Genomic DNA, 25,039 nt, shown 5'->3' with positions numbered 1-25,039 from the left:
GTGAGGGAGGAGGAGGAGAAGTGCCCCGGAGAGTCGAGCGCACGACGATGCGCAGATAGCGGAAAGGCGAGTGCCCCCCCCCCCACCCCTTTGGGCGTGTCTGGTGTGCCGGAGACTCGCTCGCCCTCTCTGCACTTTGCCTGCTCGTGTTCCTGCTCCCATCCTTTTCGCCGAGCACGCTTGTATGTATATATGTATATACATACGTGCATGTATATGCGCGTGTGTCTGTGTGTGTGTCTGCGTGCTTACCTGCTTGCTCTGTCCACTCGCCCCCCCCGCCCCCCCCCCTCTCTCCACCCCTGCGTCCGCACCCACATCGGCATCTCTGCCCCCTTTTGTTGTTTTTGTTTCTGCCTCAGTGCGTGTTTGGATGTGTGTGTGTGTGTGCTGTGCTCTCTCTCTCTTTCTTTCCATCTTCATGTGCGTCTTTTTTCTTTTCATCCTTCTCCACCCGGATCCCATTAGACAACGCCACCACCGCCACCACTCTCTCTCTCTTGCGCTTACTCGACCCTCCCCACCTCACCCCACCACCGCCACCACTCTGTCCTCTTTCCAGCTGTAGTTCTCGCGTATGTGGACTTGTGTGTATCCATGTATGTACGTATGTATATATGTATGCAGGTATGTATGTGTATGTTTACATGTACGGTTGTTGTTCGCGTACGTTTTTCGTGCTTCTCTGTATTCAACTGTGCGCTTTTCTCTCTCTGTGGATGTGTGTGTATAGGTATATATGTGTGATGAACGGCCGATCTGCCCCCCTCCTCCTCCTCCCGGCCTCCCTCTTTCTCTCCATCCCTTCTTCGGAAGAAGCCCGCGCATTTTTCGTTGCTTGCCGCGGGCGCCTGTAAGACTCACAAGGGCGGCAGAGATTGTATGCAAGGGTGAGGCGACAGGGAGGAGGCGGGAAAGGCAGAGGGAGCAGTCGCAAAACAAGTGGGGCGGTACAGCGCACGTCCTCCGACGCGCATGTTACATACACGCTCTGCACCTCTCAAGGCCCACCGACGCACACATACATACGCAAACACACACGCAGTGTTACCGGCACATGCGAATATGTAGAGAACGCCGCCGTTGCAGCAGTAACACCTGTCCACTGACCCCGTAGACAAAGGCAACTGAGGGAATGAGAAGGCCGCCTCTTCCCTTGAGGCCCCTTTCTTCCTTTCATTTTCTCTCATTCTTTCCTTCTTTCCTCACCCTCCCCATAGTCTTCGTGCGTGTGTGTGTTTTGTAGGTGTGTATGTGCAGAGCGGTAACGGTGCAAGTGGGCGTTCATCATGCGTGTGGATCATGTACTCCCTTCTCTATCTCTTTATCTCTTTTCTTTTACCTTGTGTGTGTGTGTGTGCTTTCGCGGTGTTGTTGTCATGCTGCTCGGGCCTCGTGCACGCGGTCCTCCTCTACTCCTCGTTCCCACCCTCCTCTCCCTCGTGTTCGCTCCTTTCGCTCCCCCTTCTCCGCATGTGCGCATCTCTGCTCTGCCCTGCCCCTCTCTTTCTTTTTCCGTTGGGATCGGGAAAGCTTGGGTTGGGTTGGGTCGCCAAGGACGCCACTCTCACGCTTCCCGGTTCTGATACAATGGGCTCGCGAGAGAGACACGAAGCAACAAGAAATAGCGAAGGACTGAAGGATGCTTGCACGGAACGAACGAAGGAAAGACGGACGCGGCAAGAGAGGTGCCCTCGCACCCCCACCCACCCACCCACCCACTTCACTCTACACACCACTAACACCCCCATCGCGGCCTCACGCCATCGCTGGCCCCTTTCGCATTTCCTGAAGAAAAAAAAAACAATGTTGAGCCCCTCCCAAACAAAAAAAAAGCAAATTTCGTTTCTTTCATGCAAGTGAGATGGCCCGTCAAACGGCAGCGGGAGGTAGTCCTGCGTGGGCGCGTGCCTGCCGGCTCCGCATCGTTTGCTTCTTGCCTCTATGAGGTGCGCACCAGCAATGCACAAGCCGCGCGCGTGAGGACTGGAGCCTGCTCCCTCCCTCCTCCCCCCAATCGACACGCCGGCGCGAAAAAAAAATGGCCATGCCCTGCAGAGGGCGCGTTCACATCTCATGTCCCGCGTGAGACGCGCCGTTGCCGCAAAGTATCAGACGCTTACCTGCTGCCCTTTTCCTCTCACTCTCTCTCTGGCTTCCTCTTCCTCTCCTCCCTACGCGCATACGATCATGCATGCCGGGCACCGGTGACGCTATACAAGGTGCGCAAGAGGTGGGTAAGCCGGTGGACTGTATAGACTCCATCTCCGTGTACCGCCCACCCACCCCCTTCCTTGCTCGTAGATTTTTCTCTTGTTTGCCATTCTCCCGACACATTCATCTCATCACTGCGCGTTGCCCAGAGAGTGAGCGAGCGAGCAAGAGAGGTGGTGTGTCGGGTACGTACACACGCACACACACAGATACGTATATACATAATGCCTATGTAAATACCTCATCCGCACCTCATCACCATTGCTTCCTCCTTTTTGTGTGTGTGTGTGTGTATGTGTGCGGGGAGGAAGGGGGATCGACTCACTTGCAAACACACACACACACACACACGACCCCTTTCTCTGCATCCATATTCGTGTTGCTGTCTTTACCCTTCTTGTCCTTCTCTTTCCTCTTTCTAACTCGTTGTTCTTGCTTCACTCTCGGTCTTCTGGGTGTATGCGAGTCTGCTTGTGTATGCGTGTGTGTGTGTGTTTGACGGCCACTGGAAGAAAACAGCTTGACGTGCACGCTCACCCGCACACACAGACACACACACACGACATCGTGAGTGGCTGCGCGTAAGGCCTTGCAAGAGCACACCTTTCTTCACTGTCCCCCTCCCTCCCTTCCTGAAACCCCTATACGTGCGCACTCTCGCACGCAATCACGCACACTTCGTAGCAGCATGGCCGACGATTTGGCGTCACTGCAGCAACAGTTCGGCGCCTTTCAAGATGAGGAAGAGATGCGCATGGACGTGGCGGCGCGCGTCGTCGCTCAGTCCTCGCGAGAAGCGCTCGAGGACGAGGAGCGGCTCAAGAAGAGCTGGCGCGAGCTGGAAAAGGCGGAGCACGCTGTGGGGGAGCTGCAACTAGAGTTGAGCGAGGCGCAGCTGGCGGTTGCACAGGAATCGTCCGGGTTGCTGGGTGATGCGCAGCGCAACAAGTCATCCGGTCCGGCGACGCCGTCACCGCGGCGGGTTTCCGACATCCGCTTCCAGCTCAACGCAGCGGAGCGCGAGCTCAAGCGCGCTGACGCGGCGGTGCGGAAACTTCAAAAAGAGGTCGACCAACGCCAAGCTGCGCGGCTTGCCGAAGCGAAACGGCACGAGCGGGAGGAAGCAGAGGCAGAGCGCGCGGCAGCCGCGGCCCGAGCCGCAGCGCATCCGAAGGCAGCCGACGTCACAACAGTCGTGCGGGCAAAAAGCGCCACCGGCCGACCTGTGCCTCTCGCGTCATCGTCCTCAACTATACTCCCACGCGCAAACACGAGCGTGAACGGGGGTGCGCTGGCGGGTGGAAGCCTTTCAGCGTCATCGCCAACTGTCATGACCACGACGCGCGTGCTGTATCGAGCGCCGACTCACCTGAAGGGTATCACGCAGAGCGACTACAGCGGTGGTGAAGTGCTGCCCTCGCTGAGCCGGGTGCAAGTGACGCGCGCGGACATCCGCTCGAAGCAGCGCCGCTACCAGGACGACTCAGAGATGGAGCACTACGCTGAGCGCGTCACCAAACGACAGCGACTGGAGGCGGTGGCAAATGAGCAGCGTCGGCTGATTGCCCTGGGCAACGACGGTGACACGCCTTCGCAGTCGTTGTCGGCCTCGATCGAAAAGCTGGCCGAGGCGCGAGTCAAGAGGGAAGGTGAGCAAGACGGCCATGCGCATCAGGTGAAGCAAGAGTCTGGTGGTGATGACGCTGCCGGCGCAGCCACGCCACCAGTCGCAGCTGTAGCCAAGGCTCGAGTCGCGAAGAAAGAGGCGGAGGGCGGCGAGCGTGCCCGTCGCCTCCCGAGGGCAGGGGTGAAGGTGGAGACAGGGGAAGAGGAAGGGGCACACGACGTGATTGACGTGGACGCACTCATGGAGGCCGACGACGACGCGGCAGTGGCGGCGGCGGTGAGCCGGGTCTCCACCCAGCTCACTGGCGGCTACACTCAACGTAGCGGGAAGGCCACGCCGTCTATATCGCTGAGCTCGCAGCAGCAACAGCAGCAGCGGGGGCGCGCCGGCTCAGCATCGTCAGCGACCGTCTCGGAGAGCGAGGAAGTTGTATGGGAGATGGAGGAGGTGACGCTGCTGCCCGGTGTGCGCATGGATGCCGCCATCTACAACCGCCTACTCGATTACCAGCAAGAGGGACTACTGTGGCTCCTCACCCTGCACTCCCGCCGCACGGGCGGTATCCTCGGCGATGAGATGGGCCTCGGCAAGACGATCCAGGTGGCAGTGATGATCAATGCCCTGCACCACTCCGGCATGCTGCGCGGGCCGGTGCTGATTGTGGCACCGATGACGGTGCTTCGTCAGTGGTTGGCGGAGCTGCACCGCTGGGCCCCCTACGTGCGCTCCTGCGTCATGCATGAGAGCAGCGGCAGCGACACGACGCGTGACTCGCTGCTGCAGTCAGTTCAAGGCACGCCAGCCGTGGTCATCACAACGTACGCGGCGATGCGAGTGCACTGCGGTTTGCTGCATCGCACGGGCTTCCAGTACGTCATCCTCGACGAGGGGCACAAGATTAGCAACCCAGAGGCTGGCGCGACGCTCGCAGCGAAGTCTTTCACGACGCCGCACCGACTGATCTTGAGTGGCAGCCCCATCCAAAACTCGCTGAAGGAGCTGTGGTGTTTGTTTGATTTTGTACGCCCTGGCCTTCTCGGCACGATGAGTCGCTTCATCGACGAATTCGAGACGCCGATCGCGCTGAGCCGCAACGCGCGTGCGAGCCCGCTGTCGCTGGCAACAGCCGTTGAGTGTGCAAAAGCACTGCAGACCCACATCGCCCCGTACCTGCTTCGCCGGCTGAAGCGCCAGGTGAACACGTCTTTGCCGCCAAAGTACGAGCGCGTGCTGCGAGTGCCGCTTACGGACAAGCAGCTCGACCAGTATCTGCAGGTGCTGTCCTCGCCAGTGGTGCAGGGACTCTTTGCGCAGACAGCAATGTACGGCTCGCGCAACGGTGGCCTCGACCGCGACGGGCGTGATAGCACTGGCTCCCTGCACGTGGCGGGGCCGCGGGCAAAGATGGCGTCTCGCCGCCACAACAGCGGCGTGCGGCTGGAGTCGTTCCGTGTCATGAATCAGCTGCGGCAAATCTGCAACCACGCCGACATCTACGCCGTGCAGCAAGGCGCGGACGAGGAGGACCGCATGATGCTTGGTCGTCGTGGCGCGGCGGCGAAGCTGTCTGCTATTTCGGCAGCACGACCTGGTCAGCACCGCTCCTTCCGCAGCAACAACCCCGTCGACCTCCTCGGCAGCGGGAAGCTGAACGCGCTGCTCATGATGCTGAAGGAGTGGCAGTCGTTCGGCCACCGCGTCCTCGTCTTCTCGCAGACTCGCATGATGCTCGATATTATCGAGAACATGTGCGAGCAGCAAGCCTACCGCTACATCCGCATGGATGGTGCGACGAACAGCCACTATCGGCAGGAGCTGATGGACCGCTTCAATGAAGACGTCTCCATCTTTGTCGCCTTGCTGACGACGCGCGTCGGCGGCATCGGCGTCAACCTCATCGGCGCCGACCGCGTCGTCATTTTCGACCCGGACTGGAACCCGATCACGGACGTTCAGGCGCGTGAGAGGGCCTGGCGTATCGGCCAGAAGAGAGAAGTGTGCGTCTACCGCCTTATCACGAGTGGCAGCGTCGAGGAGTCGATCCTGCGGCGGCAGCTGGCGAAGATGTACGTGACGGACAAGGTGCTGAAGGATCCGGAGCTGCAACGCTTCTTTGACGTGCAAGACGGCTTCATGGAGAGCCTTCTGCTCGGCTCCGAGTACGCAAACCGCGTGCCGGTGGACAAGCGGTACTTACTGGCGGCGCACCACCTGCATAGCGTCTCGGCCGGCGACCGCGACCGCGCGCCTGGTCGGGACAGACACGCGGCGCTGGGGGGGGAGTATGGCAATGCGGTTCCTGGCGTTGACGATGATGATAACACCGACAGCGACGTGAGTGAAGGAAACATTGGCGTCGCGGGAAGCAAGGGGGAGCAGCCGAGAAAGGAGCGCGACTTTGGCATGCTGGTTCCTCTTAAGGACGAGGGCGGCATCGACGATGTCGGTGCTGACCCCGACGATACGGGAGGCGCGGACGAGGACGGCAGTCCAGTTGGCATCCCTGGCATGGGCGACAGAAATAAGAAGACGAGCAAGGGCAAGGAGGTGTGGCGTGAGACACAGATGCTGCAGAAGCTGGTGGATTGCCAGGACGTCTCTGTGGCAGGGCACGACCGCGTTGCGCACCGCCTGGCACGCAAGAAGGCAGAAGACATGATACGCCGCGTGTCCTCATCGGCGCTCACGACGGAGGCGATGCGAGAGCAGCAGCGCCAGTATAGCCTGTTGCAAGCTATTGGGGAGAAGAAGGCGAAGGAGGCGGCAGACCGAGAGGAGAAGGCGCGCTACTATCGTGAAGAGATAGCAGCAGCAGCAGCAGCAGCGGCGCGGAAGCGTCGGCATGAGTAGTCCGAGAAACAACATCATTTTCCAGCTTTCCGCTGGTGTGTATGATCTCTCCACTCTCCTGCTCTCGCGTTCTGTGCCGTGCTCCTCACCTCGTGCCCCGTCACTATTTATAACTTGTTCTTGCCTTTGCTTGCTCGTGTACGCGGCGTGGTGGCGAGATGTCTGTACTCCGCAATCTCTGCGCTCGTTTCGATTTTTTTTTTGGGGGGGGGGGGGGCTCCTCTCATGCGGATCCTTCTGTCTTGCGGATCATCACCGGGAGAGGGGATGCGCTCTTGTGGGTGTGTGTGCTTGGAGAGGAAAGAAGCGTTTAAGTGGCGTTTTCACCGGTTTCCGTGGCGATGCGCGCTTGCTTGTGTGAGAAAGCAGATCGCATGGCACACCTTCAAGCTCGCCCCCTCCGGCGGCACCCCACAAGTCTCTTACGCTACTGTTCTCTGTGTGTGTATGTGTGTGTGTGTGTGTGCCGATCATGCGCGTCTTTTCCCTCTTCAGCGTCCGCACAAAGGTACACCTATTTGTGAACGTGCGCGCAAGCCGCAAGGTGATGCACCGTCATCACCCCTCCCCTCCTCCCCCCTCCCTCACATACACACACGAAAACGCAAAGACCCGCTCAGAAAAAAAAAAAGAAGATGCTCTGCGCGGCGTTAGCGGGAGTGGCAGCAATGAAAAACACCTCTCCCGCAACGAAACCCCACATGCCCAACATCCGCCACATTTGTTGCTCGCGCTGCTTGACGGCAAAAAGGAAAAACAGCGCGATACGCACACAAACGCCCGCCTCCCCGTCCTCGCCCTCCCCACACACCCTCCACCCTCCAACCCACTTGCAATGCTTCTTCCCCTTCCCTTTTTTTCTAACGTAATTACAGGGGTCTCGGGTACACTTGGGAGGGAGGCCCTCCTTCACCACACTCACAGCACTGTCGTGTCTGCAAACGCGGATAAGCCTACCAGCACCAACACCAACACCAACACACACACACACATACACACGCGTAGACGAACAACAACAAAGAAAAGCAGCGCGAGCGGAGAGAAAAGAGCGCGAGCGGTGATAGAGCGAGATAATAGAGGGAATGTGAGAAAGCCAGCCAACGGGAGACACTCGCCTTTCGGCTCTTTGATACAGTCAATTGTTTTTGTCATTCTACCCCCACCCCTCCCCCTCCTCCCACTCGTCTTTTTCGTCCTTTGTCCAGCTGCAACTCCGTCCCCTTGAGGATTTAGATTAACGTCCGCATACACAAACACACATACACATACAGGCGCTCCTTCTTCCCTCCCTCTCCCCCTCCTCCTCTCCTCCCCCCCCTTTTCGTTTCCCTTCGCCGCCGCCACCGCAAGCTCCCATCAGCCACTCAAGCACACACACACACACACACACAGTTCTCGTTCTCTATCGTTGAGAGTTTATTTTTTTTGGCTGTCGTCGCGTGTTCTTGTTGTGCCTTTCCTCGCCCGTTTTATTGTTGGCTTGCATCTTCATTGACACACTCTCTCTCCTTCTCTCATTATTTTTATTAGTCTCCTGTTCCTTTCCTTCCTTACTCCCCTCACCCCTCCGTCTCTTCCCTTTCTTCCCTTCCTAGAGTCATTCCTTACGTACCAAAGATAGACGCAGTGCTACGTGTGCGTGCGTGTGCGTGTGCGTGTGCGTGTGCGTGTGCGTTTACGTCATCTAGAGGCACACCAGTGTGAGGCGAAGGGGGAGGAGGAGAAGGTGTGCGGGTGGAGTAGGGGGGGGGGACAGAGCACACGCTTACACATACGCACAGACAACCGGCTACGACAGCGACGCGCGCACGCAGAACAGGCGTGCCATCGCTTTTTTTTGTTCGCCTCTTCTCTTTGTGTGCGTGTGCGTGCGCGTCTTGCGCATCTCACGGTGCGAGTGCATTAACACTGACCACTCTCGAGGTCATTGGGCAGCGAAGACGCGAAGGCAGCGCGTCCGTGTCTCGCGCCCGCTTTCGGTTTTCCGGTCTCTCGGCAGGCGTTTTTTTTTTTTTTGCTTTTGAGGATGTCGTATCAGCAGCTGCAGGGTGCGGCCAGTAGCTCCAGCGGTGGGAGCGGGGCACGTGGCCGACAGCCCTCAGCTCAGCAGCGGCACGCGCAGCAATCAGCGTTGGCGACATCGTCTCCTTCGCCACCTCCACTCCGATCGGACGGTAGAACGGCCGCCGCCGCCGCAGGGTCTGCTTCATTGGTGACGTCCTCACCGCGTACCAGCACTGCACCCAGGCACGTGGACACGTCGGCCAGCGGCGCTGGATTCCGGCATTCAAGCAGTGCGAGTGGTGGTCCTGCCTACGACCAGCCCGGCTCGGCGCATTTGCCTGTGCGACACCATCACCACCACACACAGCCGTCACGACAACAGAAACTTCAGCTCCCGTCGTCGTCCTTGGCTCGGAGCGCTGGCGTAAGCGGCCCTTCCACCACCGCCTCTTCCTCTATGGGTAGCGCACCGTACGCTTCGCCACTGCCTACCGTGGGGGCCAGCTTACCCACTGACCCCCCTACAGCTGCAGCCGTGGCAAGCGGGGCTATACCAGTGGGCAGCAGCTACGCCTACTGGCGCGGTGCAAGTGGGGTTGGTGGGCCTAGTGATCGGCGGCGGCGTAGCGGTAGTGGTCGAAGCGGCGGCGGTGGCGGCGGTGGCGGTGGCGGTGGTGGCAGTCGCCGCAACGGTTCCCCAGGGCCCCGGTACCACACGTCACAAGCGCAGTACCTGCAGCAGCGACCGCGTGCCGATGCCTCATCAGCTCCCTCGTCGGAGCATCCTGCAGCTTCTTCGGTGCCTGAGACCGCCGCTGCTCTGGTGACAAGTCCACCGTCGACCCTGCCGGACAATTGCAGCGCGGCGTCGTCCCCGTCATGGCCCCAACCACCGCCGCCGCCGCCTTCAGCAACATCGGCAGTCTCCGCCCCGTTGGCGAGCAGCGGCGTCCCGCTCGTCTCCAGCCATGCCGGCCAGCCATCCCGCAGAGGCGGAAACGGTGGCGCCTCCTCGCCACGCTCCAGCGCAGCCGCTGCTCCAGCAATAATGGCGGGAAGTGGCGGAGGTGGCGCCGCAGCAGGCGGCAGTGCTTCAAGTATGCCACCGCCTCCGTCGGCATCCGGCGCAGCGACCTCAGCGACAGCAGGAGCGGCATCCACTTCGCAGAAAGTTCAAGGCACAACGGGCGGCGGTTTGTCACTTGCCTCTGCCACAAGTGTGCGACTCATGCGCCCCAACGGCGAGGAGCGGCCGACAGTGGCCCTCTCACAGAACATCATGTCCGTCTACGAAGCCATCAACACCCTCTTCTACCAGGAGCGCCAGCTGCTGCTGACGGCGCCGGCCAAGTACGCGGCGCGCAAGTACGAGGACGCCGCGGGGCACTACTTGCCGTACCCCGGCGAAGAGATCGCGGAGCGGTACGTGGTGAGGGAGGTGATCGGCAAGGGAAGCTTCGGCACTGTGTTGCACTGCGTTGACCAAAAGTACCACGAGGCTGTCGCCGTCAAGGTGATCCGCAGCGGCCCCTACTTTGAGAGCCAGGGCTGGTTTGAGGCGCAGGTAGTGGCGCACCTGAACAACGACCCGGCGCTGCAGAACCTCGTCGTGCAGCTGCGCAAGGTCTTCTTGTGGAAGGGTCATATGGTGCTGGTCTTTGAACCGCTCAGTTTCAGTCTCTACCGCCTCATCACATTGACGAAGTACAACGGCGTCAGCCTCGACCTCACCCGCAAGTTCGCCTACCAGATGATCAAGGTGCTGCTGGTGCTGGAGCAGCATCAGCCACCCATCATTCACTGCGACCTGAAGCCGGAGAACGTGCTACTGCGCGACCCGAGCCGCAGCGAGGTGCGCGTAATCGACTTTGGCTCCGCGTGCTACCAGCAACAGCAAAAATGGAGCCCGCCACCGGCACAGGTGGTGCTGCCCTCGACGTCGCCGAGCAGCTCGCCAGGGCCGCCCTGGGACTCGGTTGCTGAAGGCCCCAGTGGCGGGGTCAAGCCCACCGCCGCCGCCGATGATGATGACAGTAGCGCGCCGCAGTCGCCGCCCAAAGGGCCGCAGCAGCGACACCAGGCGACTGCAGGGTCGACCACCGCATCTGTCGATGCGGCGCTGGCAAGCGGCGTCGCAGCACCAACCGCTGAGGGGGCAGGCACGGTGGAGAAAGCCAGTGACGCGGCCCCCGCTGCCGCGGCGGCGGCTGGAACCGCCACTGGTGACGACAGGAGAGGGGATATCATCATGCCCAAGTACATCCAGTCGCGCTACTACCGCAGCCCGGAGGTCATCCTGGAGCTTGGCTACACAACGGCGATTGACCGCTGGTCCCTTGGCTGCTTCCTGGTGGAGATGCACACGGGGGTGCCCCTCTTCCCCGGCAAAAACGAGGGAGACATGGTAGCATACTTCACGTCCATCCTCGGTCCGCTGCCAGACTACATGATTGCAGCAAGCCCCAAGCGGACGCAGCTTTATTATACGTGCCATTCAGAGCCCTCCACCAAAAGCGGCGGCGGCGAGCTGGCGCACGGTGTCGCCACCGCCGGCGCTGGCCCGGCAGAAGATGCCCCACCGGGGCTCACTCCGATGTCCAGCGCACCAGGTCACGCCATGGGCTCTCCTTTCTTCCTACGGGCCCCCCGAGTGGAGGGCGAGGGCGCGGCAGCCGCTGCTGTGCCCGGCACTGGCAGCAACAGCCAGCCGCTCTCTCTGGAAGAAATTCTTGGCGTGCACAAGGGCGGCCCGCGCGGCTGCCGCGCTGGCCAGCCGGGCCACGATGAGTCTGCCTACGAAGTCTTTTGCGACTTTATCCACAAGCTGCTCCAGTACGATCCGCGGAAGCGCGTGAGTTGCCAGCAGGCGATCCAGCACCCTTTCCTAGAGCCGATCCGGGCCCTCAAATCCCGCTCCGCTGCGCCACCGTCGGCAGCCCCGGGCACCGGCGGCGGCAACACGGAGGCGGGAAGTGCACCGCCTCCGCCATTGCCAGGGCCTCCGCAGTAGAGCGGGGCCAAACCACACGCGTGCGCGCAGTCTTTGCGCTCAGAAGACTGGCACCTTCCCCAGCCGATTACTGGCCATCTCTCCTCCCTCCTTCCCTCGCTGTTGGTCTGTTTACGTTGCTCATGCGATGCCGATGCACTGTTGATCGTTTCCCTCACCCTCTCTCTCTCCCCCGCTGCCTCTGTCACGTGTTTGTTTATCTTCCGAAGCTGGAGTTGCACGCGCTTGTGCAAGCAGCGCTGCAAAGAGGAGGGGGCTCACGCGCCGCTTATCCAGTCCGTGGTGTTCACCTCGTATCCCCCCCCCCCTCTCGGCGCAGCCTGCCGGCTGGCCTGCGTGCGGGCGGGCGGTTTGTACGCGTTCATGTGTATCCCGGCGTTGGTGCAACGGCTCATGTACTACTACTACGACAACTATCAACCCTTTGTGTGTGCGTGTGTGTGTCTTTGTGCTTCCCATCTTTTTGTTTACTCGGTGGTGGTGGTGGTTCTTGTCTTCTTCTGGCGAGAGACGCCGTCCTGTGTGCCTTCCCCACCACCACCTCGACTTATTTCGTCTCTCGGCTCATGCCTCCCTTCGCCCTCGGCACTGACTCGGCCTGCGTCTGCCCATGCATGCGTTTGAGAGGTGTTGGCACCCCCGTGCCCCCCCCCACACCCACACACCTCCCTCTGTCTCTCTCCCTTCTGTGCGGTCGTTCTGCGCGCAGGAGTGAGAACGCAGAGCACGAGCAGACGCCGGATCCCAAGCGTCGGAGGACAACGAACCTCAACGCCGTACAACGACTGCAAGAAAAAAAAGGACGAAACATAAGTCGGCCGTGCAACGCCGCGTTCCCTCCTCTCTGTGTGTGCCGTCGGCAGATCCACCTTCACCTGCCGCTCTCGGGGAGGGGGGGAGGGGGGGGGGCGGGGCATGCGCGTGTCACTTCAACGAGCGCGTGGCTCAGTGCTGTTGCCGGTTCGCCTCTCTTTGTGTTGCGCGGAATGACTTGGTTTCCACCGCCCCCTCCTCCCTCATCGCAAGCTCACAGACTCCACACAAGAGGTGGGGGGGGGGGGGGTTGAAACCCCCACCCCCTGTGTGTGGCGTGCAAGAGATGCGCATTCCGGCATCTTCCTCTCCCCATCGCCATCCGTCACTCTTGCCGTCTCTGTTCTCTTACTTTCTTTTTTTTTGCATGTCCGCACGCGTACGCATACACGGAACCACCTCTACCATTGCGACCACACGAATATATATATATATACCATCTACTCGACTTGCACACCTCACTCGTCCGTCAAGCGCGTGTGATCACCGACAACCAAAGTATTAGCCGTAGTAGCCAATGGATAGAGAGGGAAGCTACTCGTCCCACAGCACACGTCGTGCCAGCGGCAGCGTGGGAAATCAACGATGGGGCTCCAGCAACGGAAGCTCCGGCACTGCCGTCGGCGCCGCTGGCGAGGATTTCAACTCTCTCATCGTTTCGTTTTACACCCGTGTGTATCCCTCCGCGGATGTCTTCGCTGACGACGCCGCGGAGTTTGACCTGGAGGACATCAGCGAGGCTGTCACGGAGCTCGCAAATGAGGTGTCAGCGCTGCAAGAGGAAACTCACGTACTTGGCGCCCACGTGCAGACACTGCAGCAGCGGCGGCCAGGTGGTGGCGCCACCGTGAATATCCCCAACATCTCTGAATCCGCGGGCATTCAGCTCGATGCGGCCGACACTAGCGGCTCAGGTGCGCTCTCGCCCGTAGATACCACCGTTTTTCTTCTCGGCGGCGACTATGAGCTTTCCACGGGCACCCCGCGCACATCTGGCGGCGGCGCGGCCGATACGATCGGCAGCGCGAGCGGAACCGGCCGGCGCGGCCGCAGCTTCCGTCGCCGCTCGCTCGTTGACGTAGATGCCTTCATGCGGGTAGACGACAAGGCCGTGCTGCTGCGGCAGGAAACGGCTCGGCTGCGCACGCAGGAAGAAAAGGCCGCTAAGGAGGCGGAGGGCGTGCACGAGATGCTCGTCGCCACCGTCGAGGAGGCCATTCGACGTCGGCAGGAGCTCCGCCTTGAGATGCTGCAATTTGAGCGTGAGGTACTGCGGAAGGGAGGCGTAGAGGACGGCAAGGCGGAAGTTTCCGCGCACCGACGCAGCCCTTTTCGGGACGCGAAGAAGCTGACGGTCTCATCGGCGGCTGCCGCGACAACCGCAGACGAGCTGCTGCGCTACCTAGAGCGCCGGCACAGCGCTCAGGTGAGCTACCTCGACAAGCTGGAGGTGCAATGCCAGGCGGCGCAGCAGGATATCGCACGAGCACAGCAGCTGGTGCGGCAGCGTCGCGCCGCCGGTGAGGCATTCCAAGCCGTTGACATGGAGCAGCTGCGCATCGAGCACAAGCAGTTTAGCGAGCGCATGGAGGCCAAGAACAAAGAGCTGGCGGAGCTAAAGGGCACGTCGACGCGCACGGTGCAGCAGCTGAACCACCTCATGGGCCAACTCAACGAGCTGGCGAGCGAACAGGCCCGGCTGAAGCGCGAGGCGAAGAGCCGCTCAGAATACCTGTCGCGCTGCGGGAAAGAGATCGCGACGGCGACGGCGGAGGCCCTGCAGGCGGAGTCGAAGCACATGGCACTCAAGGCACAGCAGGAGGCTGTCAAGGTGCCCAAGATTGAGGAGTACATGGCGCAGAAGGCAGAGGAGGTGGAGCTCCAGAAGGCGGTGAAGAACTTGGAGCGCAAGGTGCAGATTGCCGAAGGACAGGCCGCGGTGGTGCGACAGCAGTCGCGTCGGTTGCAGGCGCAGCGCGCATCTGCCATAAAATACGCGAATGAGAAGCGCCTGAGTCGCAATTCCGCCACGTCGAGGACCACAGCCTCAGCAGCAGCGACAGCATCTTCGCGGCCTGCAGCGGGAAGTGCGCGTAGCCTGTTAATGCAGCACCGGAAACAGCGGGAACATGAACAGCAGTCGCCATCGCTGCCAGAAGCGAGCACCGTCGAGCAAGACGGTAGCGCTGCAGTACCAGCGGCGGATCAGCCAGCAGCAGCGGCGACGGCGGCGACGGTCTCATCCATGTAAAACGAATAGGGCTGAAAGGAAACGAGAAGTACGGTGAGATGCGCGCAGACCAGGAAAGTTGGAGGCTGCGGTTCTTGCAGCAGGAAGCTGCACGGTCTTTACCGCCGCCGCCCCCCCCCCCACTCATACATCTGTGTGTGCGTTCTTTAGAGGTGGTGGCAGAGCAGAGAGGGCGAGAAAGAAAGGGAGGCAAGGAGAGATCGTGTAATCGTCTTCCCGACAAAGGCGCGGTGCGTTCCCATCCCCTCGCGCCTCGCCCACTCAACTCGCTTCGACTCCACACACACACGCACACATCACACACATATTTGGCGCATCATGTACATCCACCACCACCACGGTAAGTGCAAGTCGCACAAGGACTGAATTGCAGGAAGGTTACCGCTGCCTTTTCTAGTGCTTGTCTTTTCGTTGGAAACCGTCTCTGTGGTACGGCCCAGTCCCACACTCAATCTTGCTCACTGAAGCGTGCGCACATGGCCCGCTAATGCGCAAGCGACAGCGGCGGTGGCACCGGAGAGATGCACGCGCATGTCTTTCCCTCACTGGAGCGTGAGCACGCACGCGTGGGTGGATAGGTGAGCCGGAGGACACCCGGAGCTGGTTTCGTAACCGTACGAGAGACCCCTCACTGTCACCACGCGGGTACTCTTCCGGCGCAGTGTCGGCGTAGTACGGAATCTCAGGCTCGATTCAGCGTTCATTCAATGACGCTCGTCTCGCCCCCACCCTTCCACCACCTTGAGCGGTTCCAGTAAGATCATGTGAACTGGCGATAGTGGAGGGGGTGGAGTGGCATGAGAAGTATCACCCCGCACGCAGCTCGGCACCGGTGTCGGCATGTGCGCGTGTGTATGTGCATGTTTATCGCTACGACATGAGGAAGTCGTCGTCGAGCACTCTTCCCACACACCCTTTGCCCTGCCTCTCGCTCTTGTTGCCATCATGTGTGTTCACGTATGCTTGTGCCGCTGTGAAACCATGGCGGAACTTCACATGCTACACAACTGTAAGGAGAAGCAAGTCGTGGGGGTTCACGTGTTTGCATGCGCGCACGCACACCTACACCGCAGCTACCCGAACAAGTAGTCATCCGCACTCGCACACATACACCCGTTAGTGTGAGACAGAAGGTTTCGCAGAGGGCGGAGTTAACGGAGGGGGCAGAAAGTCGCTTGGGTCATCGTCTCCCTCCTCCCTCCATCCCGCCCGCCCCCCCCCTCCCACTCACACACTCAGGCCCATCACGCTAATCGTGGTACCGTCTTGCTGAAGAGAATTCCCGTCCTCCATCCCCTCAACCCCGTGCTCTGCAGGACTGCGGTTGTAGTCGCGATGAAAGACGTGGGCGGCGCAAGCAGCCCGCTTTACGACAGTGATGGGGACGGCATCCGCAGCAGTAGTGTGGGCGAGCCCCTTCGTCAGGACGGCCTACCGTTGTTGTCCAATGCCCGCTCGGTCACAACGGCAAGCAAGAGCGTTGGGCTTGTCCGGCGAGATATGGCGACAGGCTTTCGCATCGTTGTCGCAGCTCGCATTCGCCCCTTCACTGAGCTAGAGGTGCACCAGTGGCGGCATGAGCGGCGTGCGGCCGCGGAGGAGCGGGAGGACCCCGCGACAGGGCGGAACGGTAGCACGCGTTCAGCCTCGAGGCAGCCGTTCGGGCGAGAGCACAAGTCGCTTAATGCCTCATTGTTGGTTAGCACAACGCACGCTGGGGCCACGCCCTCGCATGAGCTTAGAGGTGTGCCTCCGGACGTGTCTCAGGCGTCGCCCAACGTCGACGGTGTGCCACTGCCCGTCGTGGAGGTGGAGAGCAACGGACGAACCATAGTCCTGCTCGATCCGCAGAGACCGTCGTTGGACACGAACGCGAAGGCACCGGTGCGCAACACCTTCACGTACGATTACGTCTACAGCAGCTTCACGCCGAGGGTGGAGCTGGACTCAAGACTCACAGGCGGGCTCGTTTTGCCCTCGGCCCCAGTGCCGCGGGCAGCCGGTGGCGAACCGTACATCATCGACGACACGACGGAAGACGCGTTTCCTGCTCGCGCCTCGCGGCCACAGTTTTCGTCACACACACTGGAGCAAGAGCGCCAGGCAGAGGCAGAGCAGGTTGCCATCTACGAGCAGCTCGCCATCCCCTTGGTAGACGCGGCGCTGCAGGGGTACAACACCTGCATGTTCGCCTACGGCCAGACAGGAAGCGGTAAAACGTACACCATGATGGGAACCGCGCAGCATCCAGGGCTGATCCCGCGGCTCTGCCAGCTGCTCCTCTCGCAAGTCGCCATGCGCAACGCCGAGGTCTACGATGGCTTCGCGGCGTCGCCGTCCACGCGGGCTGCGGCCGTGGTACTGCAGCTTTCCTACATGGAGATCTACAACGAGCAGGTGCGCGATCTGCTCAAGCAGCGGCCCAAGAACGCCATCCTGCGCTACCGCAGCCGCTTCGACAAAAAGGATATGGAGAGCGGCGAGTTCCGCACGCTTAAGGTGCGCCATCACCCATCACAGGGCATCTACGTGGAAGGACTGACGACTGTGCCGGTGAGCACGTGGGCCGAGTGCGAGGCGTTTCTTCAGCACGGTAACGCGCTGCGCACGCAGTACAGCACGGCGATCAACGCGAAGTCGAGCCGCTCGCATGCAATTTTTCAGTTCCAAGTGACGCAGCGCGAGGGCACGGGAAGCCGCGTGCGGGGGCGCGAAGTGGCACTGGAAACGTGTAGCAAGATCAATCTCGTCGATCTGGCCGGCAGCGAGCGCAACACGCAGTCCAGGGCAACCGGCAAACACCTCGCAGAGGCAAACAGCATTAACGCTTCTCTCTCCACCCTGCGACGGGTGCTGGACGGACTGGTAAACAATTGCGGCAGCTGTAACCCGCAGGCGCTCGCTGGCGGCGGCAAAGTCAGAAAAGGTGCTGTCATCCCGTACCGGGAGAGCCTGCTGACGTACGTCCTCTCCGACAACCTCGGCGGCAACAGCTTCACCGTGATGTGCGCCAACGTCTCGCCCAGCGCGTCGAACATCAGCGAAACGGAGTCGACGTTGCGGTACGCCACGCTCGCACGAGGGGTCGTCAACCACGCGCGGCTGAACGAGGCGCCGACAGCCCTCATTATTCGCGAGATGCGCGATCAGATCAAGGCGATGCAGGAGGAGCTTCGGAAGGCCCCGAACCCGGCCCACGTCGCGGAGCTGACGGAGGGTATCCTGCTAAGCGAGCAACTTCTGCGCGAGATGCGAGGGAGGGAAAAGAGGTATGAGTTGCAGCTGCAGAGCAGCGAAGCGCAGCAGGAGGAGCTGCGGAAGGCAGTGGCGAGCCACCAGGCTGGGGAGGCGTACTGGCGTGCAGAGGCGCAGCGGCAGCAGGAAGAATTGGAGTCGCTCCGCTCCGCCCTTGTGGCTATAACGACCAGCAGCTCCGCGGCAGACGCGATCGGCGACAAGAAAGCGAGGTCGACAGGGCGTGCGTCAAAGCCGTGCCATGCCACACCACCGGATCTCTCGCTCCACCTTCCTCAGCTGAACCAAGGCACCGGCACCAACGGTGCGAGAGCCGCGTCTACGCTGCCTTTTTCTGCCGATGATCGTTACCTTGACGGCGAAGCTGTCAGCCCCACGCGGAGCCCCTCGACGGCCAAGAAGAAGCAGTCGGCAAAGAGGCACATGGGGCTGACCCGTGGCGACGGCAGGATCAGAAGGCACTCCGCCGCGGCTTATGCGGCGGCAACAGATTTCTACTCGCCTGGGGCGCGCAAGCGTAAGCCGTCCGTGGCGCGTGGCACGCCGCTCTCTCTCATCGACCTCCGCGAGAACAAGTGTCTCCCCGGTGCCGTGCTACCGCATCTCCGCGGGGGCAACTTCGCCAGTGCGCCGTGTAAGGCGCACCGCGAGAATAGTCGACTGCCACCAGAGGGGGCGTCGCAGCCGCTGTCGCGTCGTTCCCTGTCGAGTGAGCGGCCGCAGCGGTCTCCACATCCACCATCCCAGCACCCGCAGCGCAGCCGCTATTCAAACAGAGCCTCCATCCGGAGGCCGTCGTCGAAACAAAACAAAGGTGACCGGTCGAGGCTCACGACAAGCACCACGGAGGAGGAAGCAGCGGAGACACCCTTTACCGTCGGCGGACGCTCGGGGCTTACTGCGCTGCATAACGGCGGCAGCGGCGCTGTTGCGAGGGATAGTGACTTGGATGAGGCGCCGTCCTTCTACCAGACCGTCACCTACCTGACTGCGGAAGGAGCCGACCTAGAGGGCAGCAGCAGTGTTGCAACGCCATCATGTGCCTTGTCCCTCAAAGAGGGTGGCGAGGGCGACCAGGTTGTGCGCACCGCCGATAGAAGCGCGGGTAGGCAGCGTCCTGGCCAGCAACGCAAACCTCGCGGCTTGGACGTGCTGCAGCTGCAACAGAAACGCGCAGACACCCCGCAGAGCAGCCGCTGCAGCCCTCGCGAAAAGCCAGAAATCGAGGGCGAGGCAGCCACTCCCACGTCCTCACGGCGGCCCACGAACTCGCCGGGGATGTCCGAAGCGTGTCAAGCTCAGGCGGCGCGTGGCCGTCACCGCAGCCCCGTCAATGTCGCGTCAGCGCCAAACAAGAAGAGAGCAAAGGCGAGTCAAGCCATAGGCCACAAATACAGCAGTAGCAACAGGGTGGCGGATGAAGATTGCCGGTTATCACCATCGCCGCCGTTACCACCACAACAACAGCAGGCGAGCAACGGCGGTGGCGGCAGTGTCAGGGGAGCAGCAACGGCTGATGACCGCAAAACTATGCACCGGCAACCAGCCGCTGTGCTCCCCGCCGAGGAAGAGAGCGGTGAGGAGTGCCAGTACGTGCAGATCGCCGATGATGAAGATGATCTGAAGCACGCGTTCGAAGGCGAGAGCGACGGTGATGTGGCGCCCACGGCATCGCATCCCCGAACCTTTAGCGGCGATGACGATGCCGGCATAGAGAGCGGCTGTATGAGTGTTTTCGAGGGTCTCATCGACATGATGCCTGCCGACAGCTCACGTGGGTGTTTGGGGCACCATCTCCCCTACGCGACCGTCGCTGCTGCCGCGGAGAGCGCGGTGGCATCCGCAGCGGCGGCGGTGGCGCCCTCGCCGGAGCATGCGCTCTCCTTATCGGTTGGCCGGAAGCTAAAGCAGAACGGGAGGGCACAAATGCACGCGAGCGGGCCACCCCCGTCGTGTGATCATCACTACTCCACAGTGGGCGCACTGAGCCATCAGTCGTACTGGTGAGGTCGTACGCGCGCCCACCCGACGCTATCCCCTCTCCTCGCTCGCCGCCCCTAGGAAGAGCCAAGGTTTTTGACACCGACACGGTATCGCGATACCGATGGCTACCTTAGCCTTAGCACCCTTGGTGGCTTCTGTTTTTTCTCTCCCCACTTATGTTTCCTCGTCTTCCATGTGCATACACATGAGCACGGATCTCTTGTTGTTTGGTGGTCGTGTTGTTCCTGTGCGCTAAGTCGTCTGTGTCAAGCCTATTTCCGCAGTGATTTTCGTCTGTGATTGGTGTGCGTGTGTGTGTGTGTGTGTCTGCTCTTCAAAAGTGGAGGGGGCATGAGGTGTGTGCTGCGGCAGCGTCTCTCGGTTCTCTCTTGTTCCGTGACTGCTCACAATTTCTTTCGTTTTATTTTACTTTGTGGGGGAGGAGGGTTTTGCTTTTCTCTTGAGCGCCCCCTCCTCCTCCTCCTCCTCCTCCCCCATCTGTGTGGTCTGCCCCCCCCCCTCTCCCACTTCTGGGCAGCGTACCATGATGTAGTTAGTGCTGCCTTCGACCAAGAGCGACTCGGCCTCCTTTCTTTCCCTTTCTCTTTCCCTCCATATGTCTTCCGAAGTGGCGCGGAACGCCTCAAACACCGCAGTTGCCCCGACCGCCAACCACCACCCCCATTCACCCACCGACCCTCTTAACCTATCTTCTTGAACCTCTACTCTTTTCTCTCCTGTAAGCTTTCACCGGTAGGTTGCTGCGTGGTACATGTGCTGTTTGGCGTCGGCGCTTGTGCCTTGGCACAGGGGGTGAGCGGCGTGGGGCGGCGCCCCATCAGCGTTGCAACAAAGAGCAGTGCTGAAAACACGCACTCTCCTTGCACGGCCCCCACTCACCCACGCACCCACACCCTCTTTTCCTCCATCTCTCATGTTTCTGCTTCCTTTTTTTTTTGTTTTGTTTTTTTTTTGGGTGTCGTGCCACCACTCCTTGCTTCTGCCCTCTCTTTCTCGTTTATGTGTATATGAATATATATAAACATATATATGTTTATATATTTATATATGTATGGATGTATGTTAGTGGTGTGCTGCCCTTTATAGATGTCTCCGTGCCGTGTTCCCGTGTTCACCTCTCCTCTTTTTTTTTTCACTCGTCTTCTTCTGTTTTGCACCTTTGTGTGGAGGCGTTTTGATGTGTGCGGTGTGTGTGCAGGTGTTCTCTCATGGCGAGAAATCGCTGTTCTGTGGGACCTCTTCTTCGGCGTTCGCTAGCTTGTCGACGCTTGTGCACGCACATCTCGACGAGTGTGGGGATGTGGTTGTGTACGCCCCTCACCGAGCGCTGCGTCTTGCGCGTCGCTCGGTCTTTGCGTGTGGACGATGGAGTGGCACTGTGTACGTTCCTCCAATTCATAGAAGTGACGGACATGTCCACATTAAAGATCAGTTTTTGTTGTCGCGCTCCACTCTACGTGTGGCGGCGACACAGCAGCCAAGCAGCAAACGTGATGGCCAACGCATCATCATCGCATCACCACTTCCCCCACCACACCTGTTCTCCTCTTTGTGCCCGTAGCATCGGCTCATGTCTTCAGCGCAAGAGAGCTTGAAAAGAAAAAAGAACGGGAGGCTCCTCTGAAGTGGGTACGCGCCTCAAGGAGAGCAGGCGCGTGCTTGCGACTCTTTCCATTCTGCAACACGCAGACTCCCTGTCCTCTCCCTTCCCCATCCCCTCCTCCTTCCATTTCCACGTAAGCACACGTCACTGACACCGTGACGGCTAATCTGTAGGGATAGCAGCGTGCTTCTCATGCTCGGTTTTCTCTGAGTAATGTCTTTGTAGCTGGTGCTCGCATTTCCGTGCGTTGCGTCATCGTGCAGCGCGCCTCCTCTCCTCACTGTTATCCCTCTTGCTTTTCTCCCTCGCTCCTTCTTTCGCTGAGATTGAGGTCCTGTGGATCATCTGCCCATCGCAAACCACCCACCCCTCCTCCTTCACCGCCTCTCCTCTACCTTCATTGCGCCTGTGCGTCTGTGTGTCTTGCAGTGAACGCCACGACCGCACCCCTTCACCTCTCACCTATTCCTTTACTTTCCATCACCACCGCTGAGCGCCTCCTCGGTGGTACCTCTTCACTGTCCATCTTCATCAGGCTACCCCTTGAAGCCTCCAGCCCGTAAGAAACGCAAGCATAAAGCATCTTTCTCTCAAGCACATCAATCTTGTGGTGCAGCCGCTCCTCCCTCGTCCCCGAAAACCTCCTGAGCAGCACGCACGCGCGCCCACAGTAGGTGATCTATCTTTGCATACGTAACCATTCTACTGCCCTCCGCCCACCACCGCCTCCGGCGCCCCACTCGAGGTCGTGACATTGCCCTCACCACCACCCCTACCCCTGAAACGGGAAAGCCCTAGAAGCGCCACAAGAAGCACACAGACAGGCAAGTCTCTCTTGGTCTGTTGCTGTCTGTCCCGCACTCATGGACCTTGACGCGTTCCTCAGCAAGAACAACAAGAAGAGCTCGAAGAAGGTGGCCAAGAAGTCCGCAGATGACGCAGCTCTTGGCGGTTTCGGGCTGGAGACGGTGCCGCGGGTGAGCACCGCCGCTGCGAAGCCCATTACAGTGGCGAACACCGGTGGCAGCGACACCTCAGCGGCTGCTGGCACCGCGTCGCCGCTTCCAGCCCCTGAGAAGACCGTCGCAGCTCCAGTGGTTGCTGTGAACCTCAACTTCGCCGGCACCACGCGCAGTGCAAAGACGTGGGACGCGGTGAAGGCGTCACAGGACTCGAAGCGTCAGGAAGAAGTGAAGGCGGCGGCGCAGAAGGCCAAGGAGGAGGCCGAGGCAGCGGAGAGAAAAGCTTCTGCTGGTGGCGACGACGATGAGGCGCAGTCGCCTGAGAGCTCCCCGAAGGAGACCAAGGTGGCGAAGTTTGTGGCACGCGGTCACCGCAATGCGACCGGCGCTATCGGCGGCGGAGAGGGCGGCGCTGCCGCCGCTGCGAGTGGCCGCTTCGCGCCGCGCACGCAGGGGCTGAGCCTGGAGAATCTGCCGACCCTCGAGGAAACCTTCGGCAACGCACGCAAGCAGTCACAGTCGACGTCTTCGCAGTCGCAGCAGCAGCAGCAGCCCATGCCATTGCCCTCTCAGGAGCAGAACGGCGAGTCCGCTCCGGCGGCGACTCCGCAGCAATCTTTCAGTTCATCTCCGACTTCCGCCACGGCGGTGGCGGGCAGCAACAAGTACGTCCCTCCGAGCAAGAGCAGCAGTGCAATGGAGTCCTCGACGGCTTTGCCGTCATCGCCGATGGCCGTGCGTGGCAGCGCTGGCGGCTCCTCTGCTGGCGCCTATCGCCCCCCTTCCGGCAGCAGCGGTGTGTACAAGCCCCCCAGCACTGGTGCCTATAGGCCGCCGAACGCGTCTGCTGGTGAGGCGTACAAGCCGCCGGCGCCGAGTGCTCCCAGCAGCGGTGCTGGTGCCTACAAGCCCCCTACTCCTGGCGGCGCGTCTGCCGGTGCGTACCGGCCGCCGGCCTCGACCGGTGAGGCGTACAAGCCTCCGAGCAGCGGCGGTGCTGGTGTCTACAAACCACCGAGCGCTGCTAGCAGCAATGTTGGTGCGTTCAAGTCATCTACAGCCGCCAGTTTCTCTGCTGACACGTACAAGCCGCCTGTGGCTGGTAGCGGCAGCAGTGCTGGTGCATATAAGCCACCTAGCGCCGGAGGCTCGGCCGGCGTCTACAAGCCGCCGAGCAAGCGCGAGGCGTAGCCTGTGCAGAGCCGACGTGCATGTTGTGGAAACAAAGAGAAGCGCCCCCTTCAATGAAGGGGCCAGCATGCTGTTTGACGTCTAATCGAATCTAAAGGTGGTAAGCGTGCACAGAGGAAGGCAATGTAAGTCGATGCACATGCTGGGAGGGGCTTGTGACGTGTATGTATCTGTGTGCAACGAGTGTTGTGCCAACGTGAAGGCTTGATGCCTGGATTCCCTCTTCTCTCTTTGGCGCCGCGTTGTCGTCCTTGTTTTTTTTTTTGGGGGGGGTCAACTGTTCAGCTGTTGTAGTTTTGTGCACCCTATGATTCTGGTGAGCCTGTGCACTCCCCCACACGCACAGCCCTTGCATGCAGATGTCCGTCTTCGCTTTTTCTTTTTGTTTTGTATCTGCCGAGTGTACGTGCGTGCGTGCGTGTGTGTGTGTGTGTATGCCTGTATTCTCCTGTGTGGATCTGTCCAATTCTGCCTTTCCTTTCCCTGTTATTGCTCTTGTTGCTCTTGTTTTATGAGTGTGTGTGTGTGCGCGCGTGTGTGTATGAGTGGGAGGGGAGGGGAATGTGTTTCCTTGTTTCTTCTTTTTCGACTTCCTTGGGAGGGGTGGAGGAGAGCCTAACCGATGTGGTGCATCACCCCCGTCTATCTACCTCTCTGTCCTTGGTTCGTGCTGACGCCGCTGTCGCCGTCGGTGTTGGGATACTTTTTCTGTGTTGCAGATGCTCCTGAGATGTTTGTTTTTGTTTGCGCGTAGGCTTTGACCTCCGCGCGCAGTCCATGTCGCTATCTTCCTCCCCCCCCCTCCCCTCCCTCCTCTCTCCCTTTCTCTTGCCGTTTCCTTTCATCCTAAACCCGCGTGTGTCGTCGATCTATCCTGTGTGTGCATCGCCAGTGTGGCACGTTGCGTGTGTTTCTTTGGCTGCCCGCCGCGGACTTTGATGTGCCCTACCCTTTCCTCAGCCCCCCCCCCCACCCCTTTTCTCCCGCCCTTCTTTTTTCCCACTTGTGCTTAATGAACTATGACGTACTTCAAGAAGAAAGAAAGAACAACGAAAGAACGAGTGGGAAGCCAGCCCAGCACATACAGTGGCGGAACCCCGCATGCCAGCGGTACGCACAAGCATACACACACACGCAGACACAGCCAAGACGGCAGAACAGCAGCTGTATCAGCGCCCCTCACCCTCTAAATATATATATATACGTTTGTAGGTCGATGTGCGTGTGTTTGTGGTGCATCCGCCTTCCAGCACTC

General features: G+C 60.4%; 5 protein-coding genes across 5 annotated transcripts; all 5 read left to right on the top strand.

Moving 5' to 3' along the window:
- Positions 1-2,902: 2,902 nt before the first annotated feature.
- LDBPK_140900 (SNF2 family helicase-like protein, putative) lies at positions 2,903-6,691 on the top strand (the record flags this gene model as incomplete). Its single annotated transcript, XM_003859410.1, has 1 exon — positions 2,903-6,691. One exon carries the CDS (start codon positions 2,903-2,905, stop codon positions 6,689-6,691), a length of 3,789 nt encoding a protein of 1,262 aa, XP_003859458.1.
- A 3,232-nt stretch (positions 6,692-9,923) lies between these two features.
- Positions 9,924-11,705, top strand: LDBPK_140890 (protein kinase, putative; the record flags this gene model as incomplete). Its single annotated transcript, XM_003859409.1, has 1 exon — positions 9,924-11,705. One exon carries the CDS (start codon positions 9,924-9,926, stop codon positions 11,703-11,705), a length of 1,782 nt encoding a protein of 593 aa, XP_003859457.1.
- Positions 11,706-13,035: 1,330 nt separating this feature from the next.
- Positions 13,036-14,769, top strand: LDBPK_140880 (hypothetical protein, conserved; the record flags this gene model as incomplete). Its single annotated transcript, XM_003859408.1, has 1 exon — positions 13,036-14,769. The coding sequence occupies one exon, from the start codon at positions 13,036-13,038 to the stop codon at positions 14,767-14,769; it is 1,734 nt and encodes a 577-aa protein (XP_003859456.1).
- A 1,335-nt stretch (positions 14,770-16,104) lies between these two features.
- Positions 16,105-20,031, top strand: LDBPK_140870 (kinesin, putative; the record flags this gene model as incomplete). Its single annotated transcript, XM_003859407.1, has 1 exon — positions 16,105-20,031. The coding sequence occupies one exon, from the start codon at positions 16,105-16,107 to the stop codon at positions 20,029-20,031; it is 3,927 nt and encodes a 1,308-aa protein (XP_003859455.1).
- Positions 20,032-22,494: 2,463 nt separating this feature from the next.
- On the top strand, positions 22,495-23,784 carry LDBPK_140860 (hypothetical protein, conserved; the record flags this gene model as incomplete). The annotated part of the gene is made up of 1 exon (XM_003859406.1): positions 22,495-23,784. The coding sequence occupies one exon, from the start codon at positions 22,495-22,497 to the stop codon at positions 23,782-23,784; it is 1,290 nt and encodes a 429-aa protein (XP_003859454.1).
- Between the last annotated feature and the right edge of the window lie 1,255 nt (positions 23,785-25,039).

This window comes from Leishmania donovani, chromosome 14 (genome assembly GCF_000227135.1).
Source record: "Leishmania donovani BPK282A1 complete genome, chromosome 14".
NCBI classification, from domain to species: Eukaryota; Euglenozoa; class Kinetoplastea; order Trypanosomatida; family Trypanosomatidae; genus Leishmania; species Leishmania donovani.
The sequence above is the reverse complement of the archived record's forward strand: the minus strand, read 5'-3'. Positions and strand labels throughout refer to the sequence as shown.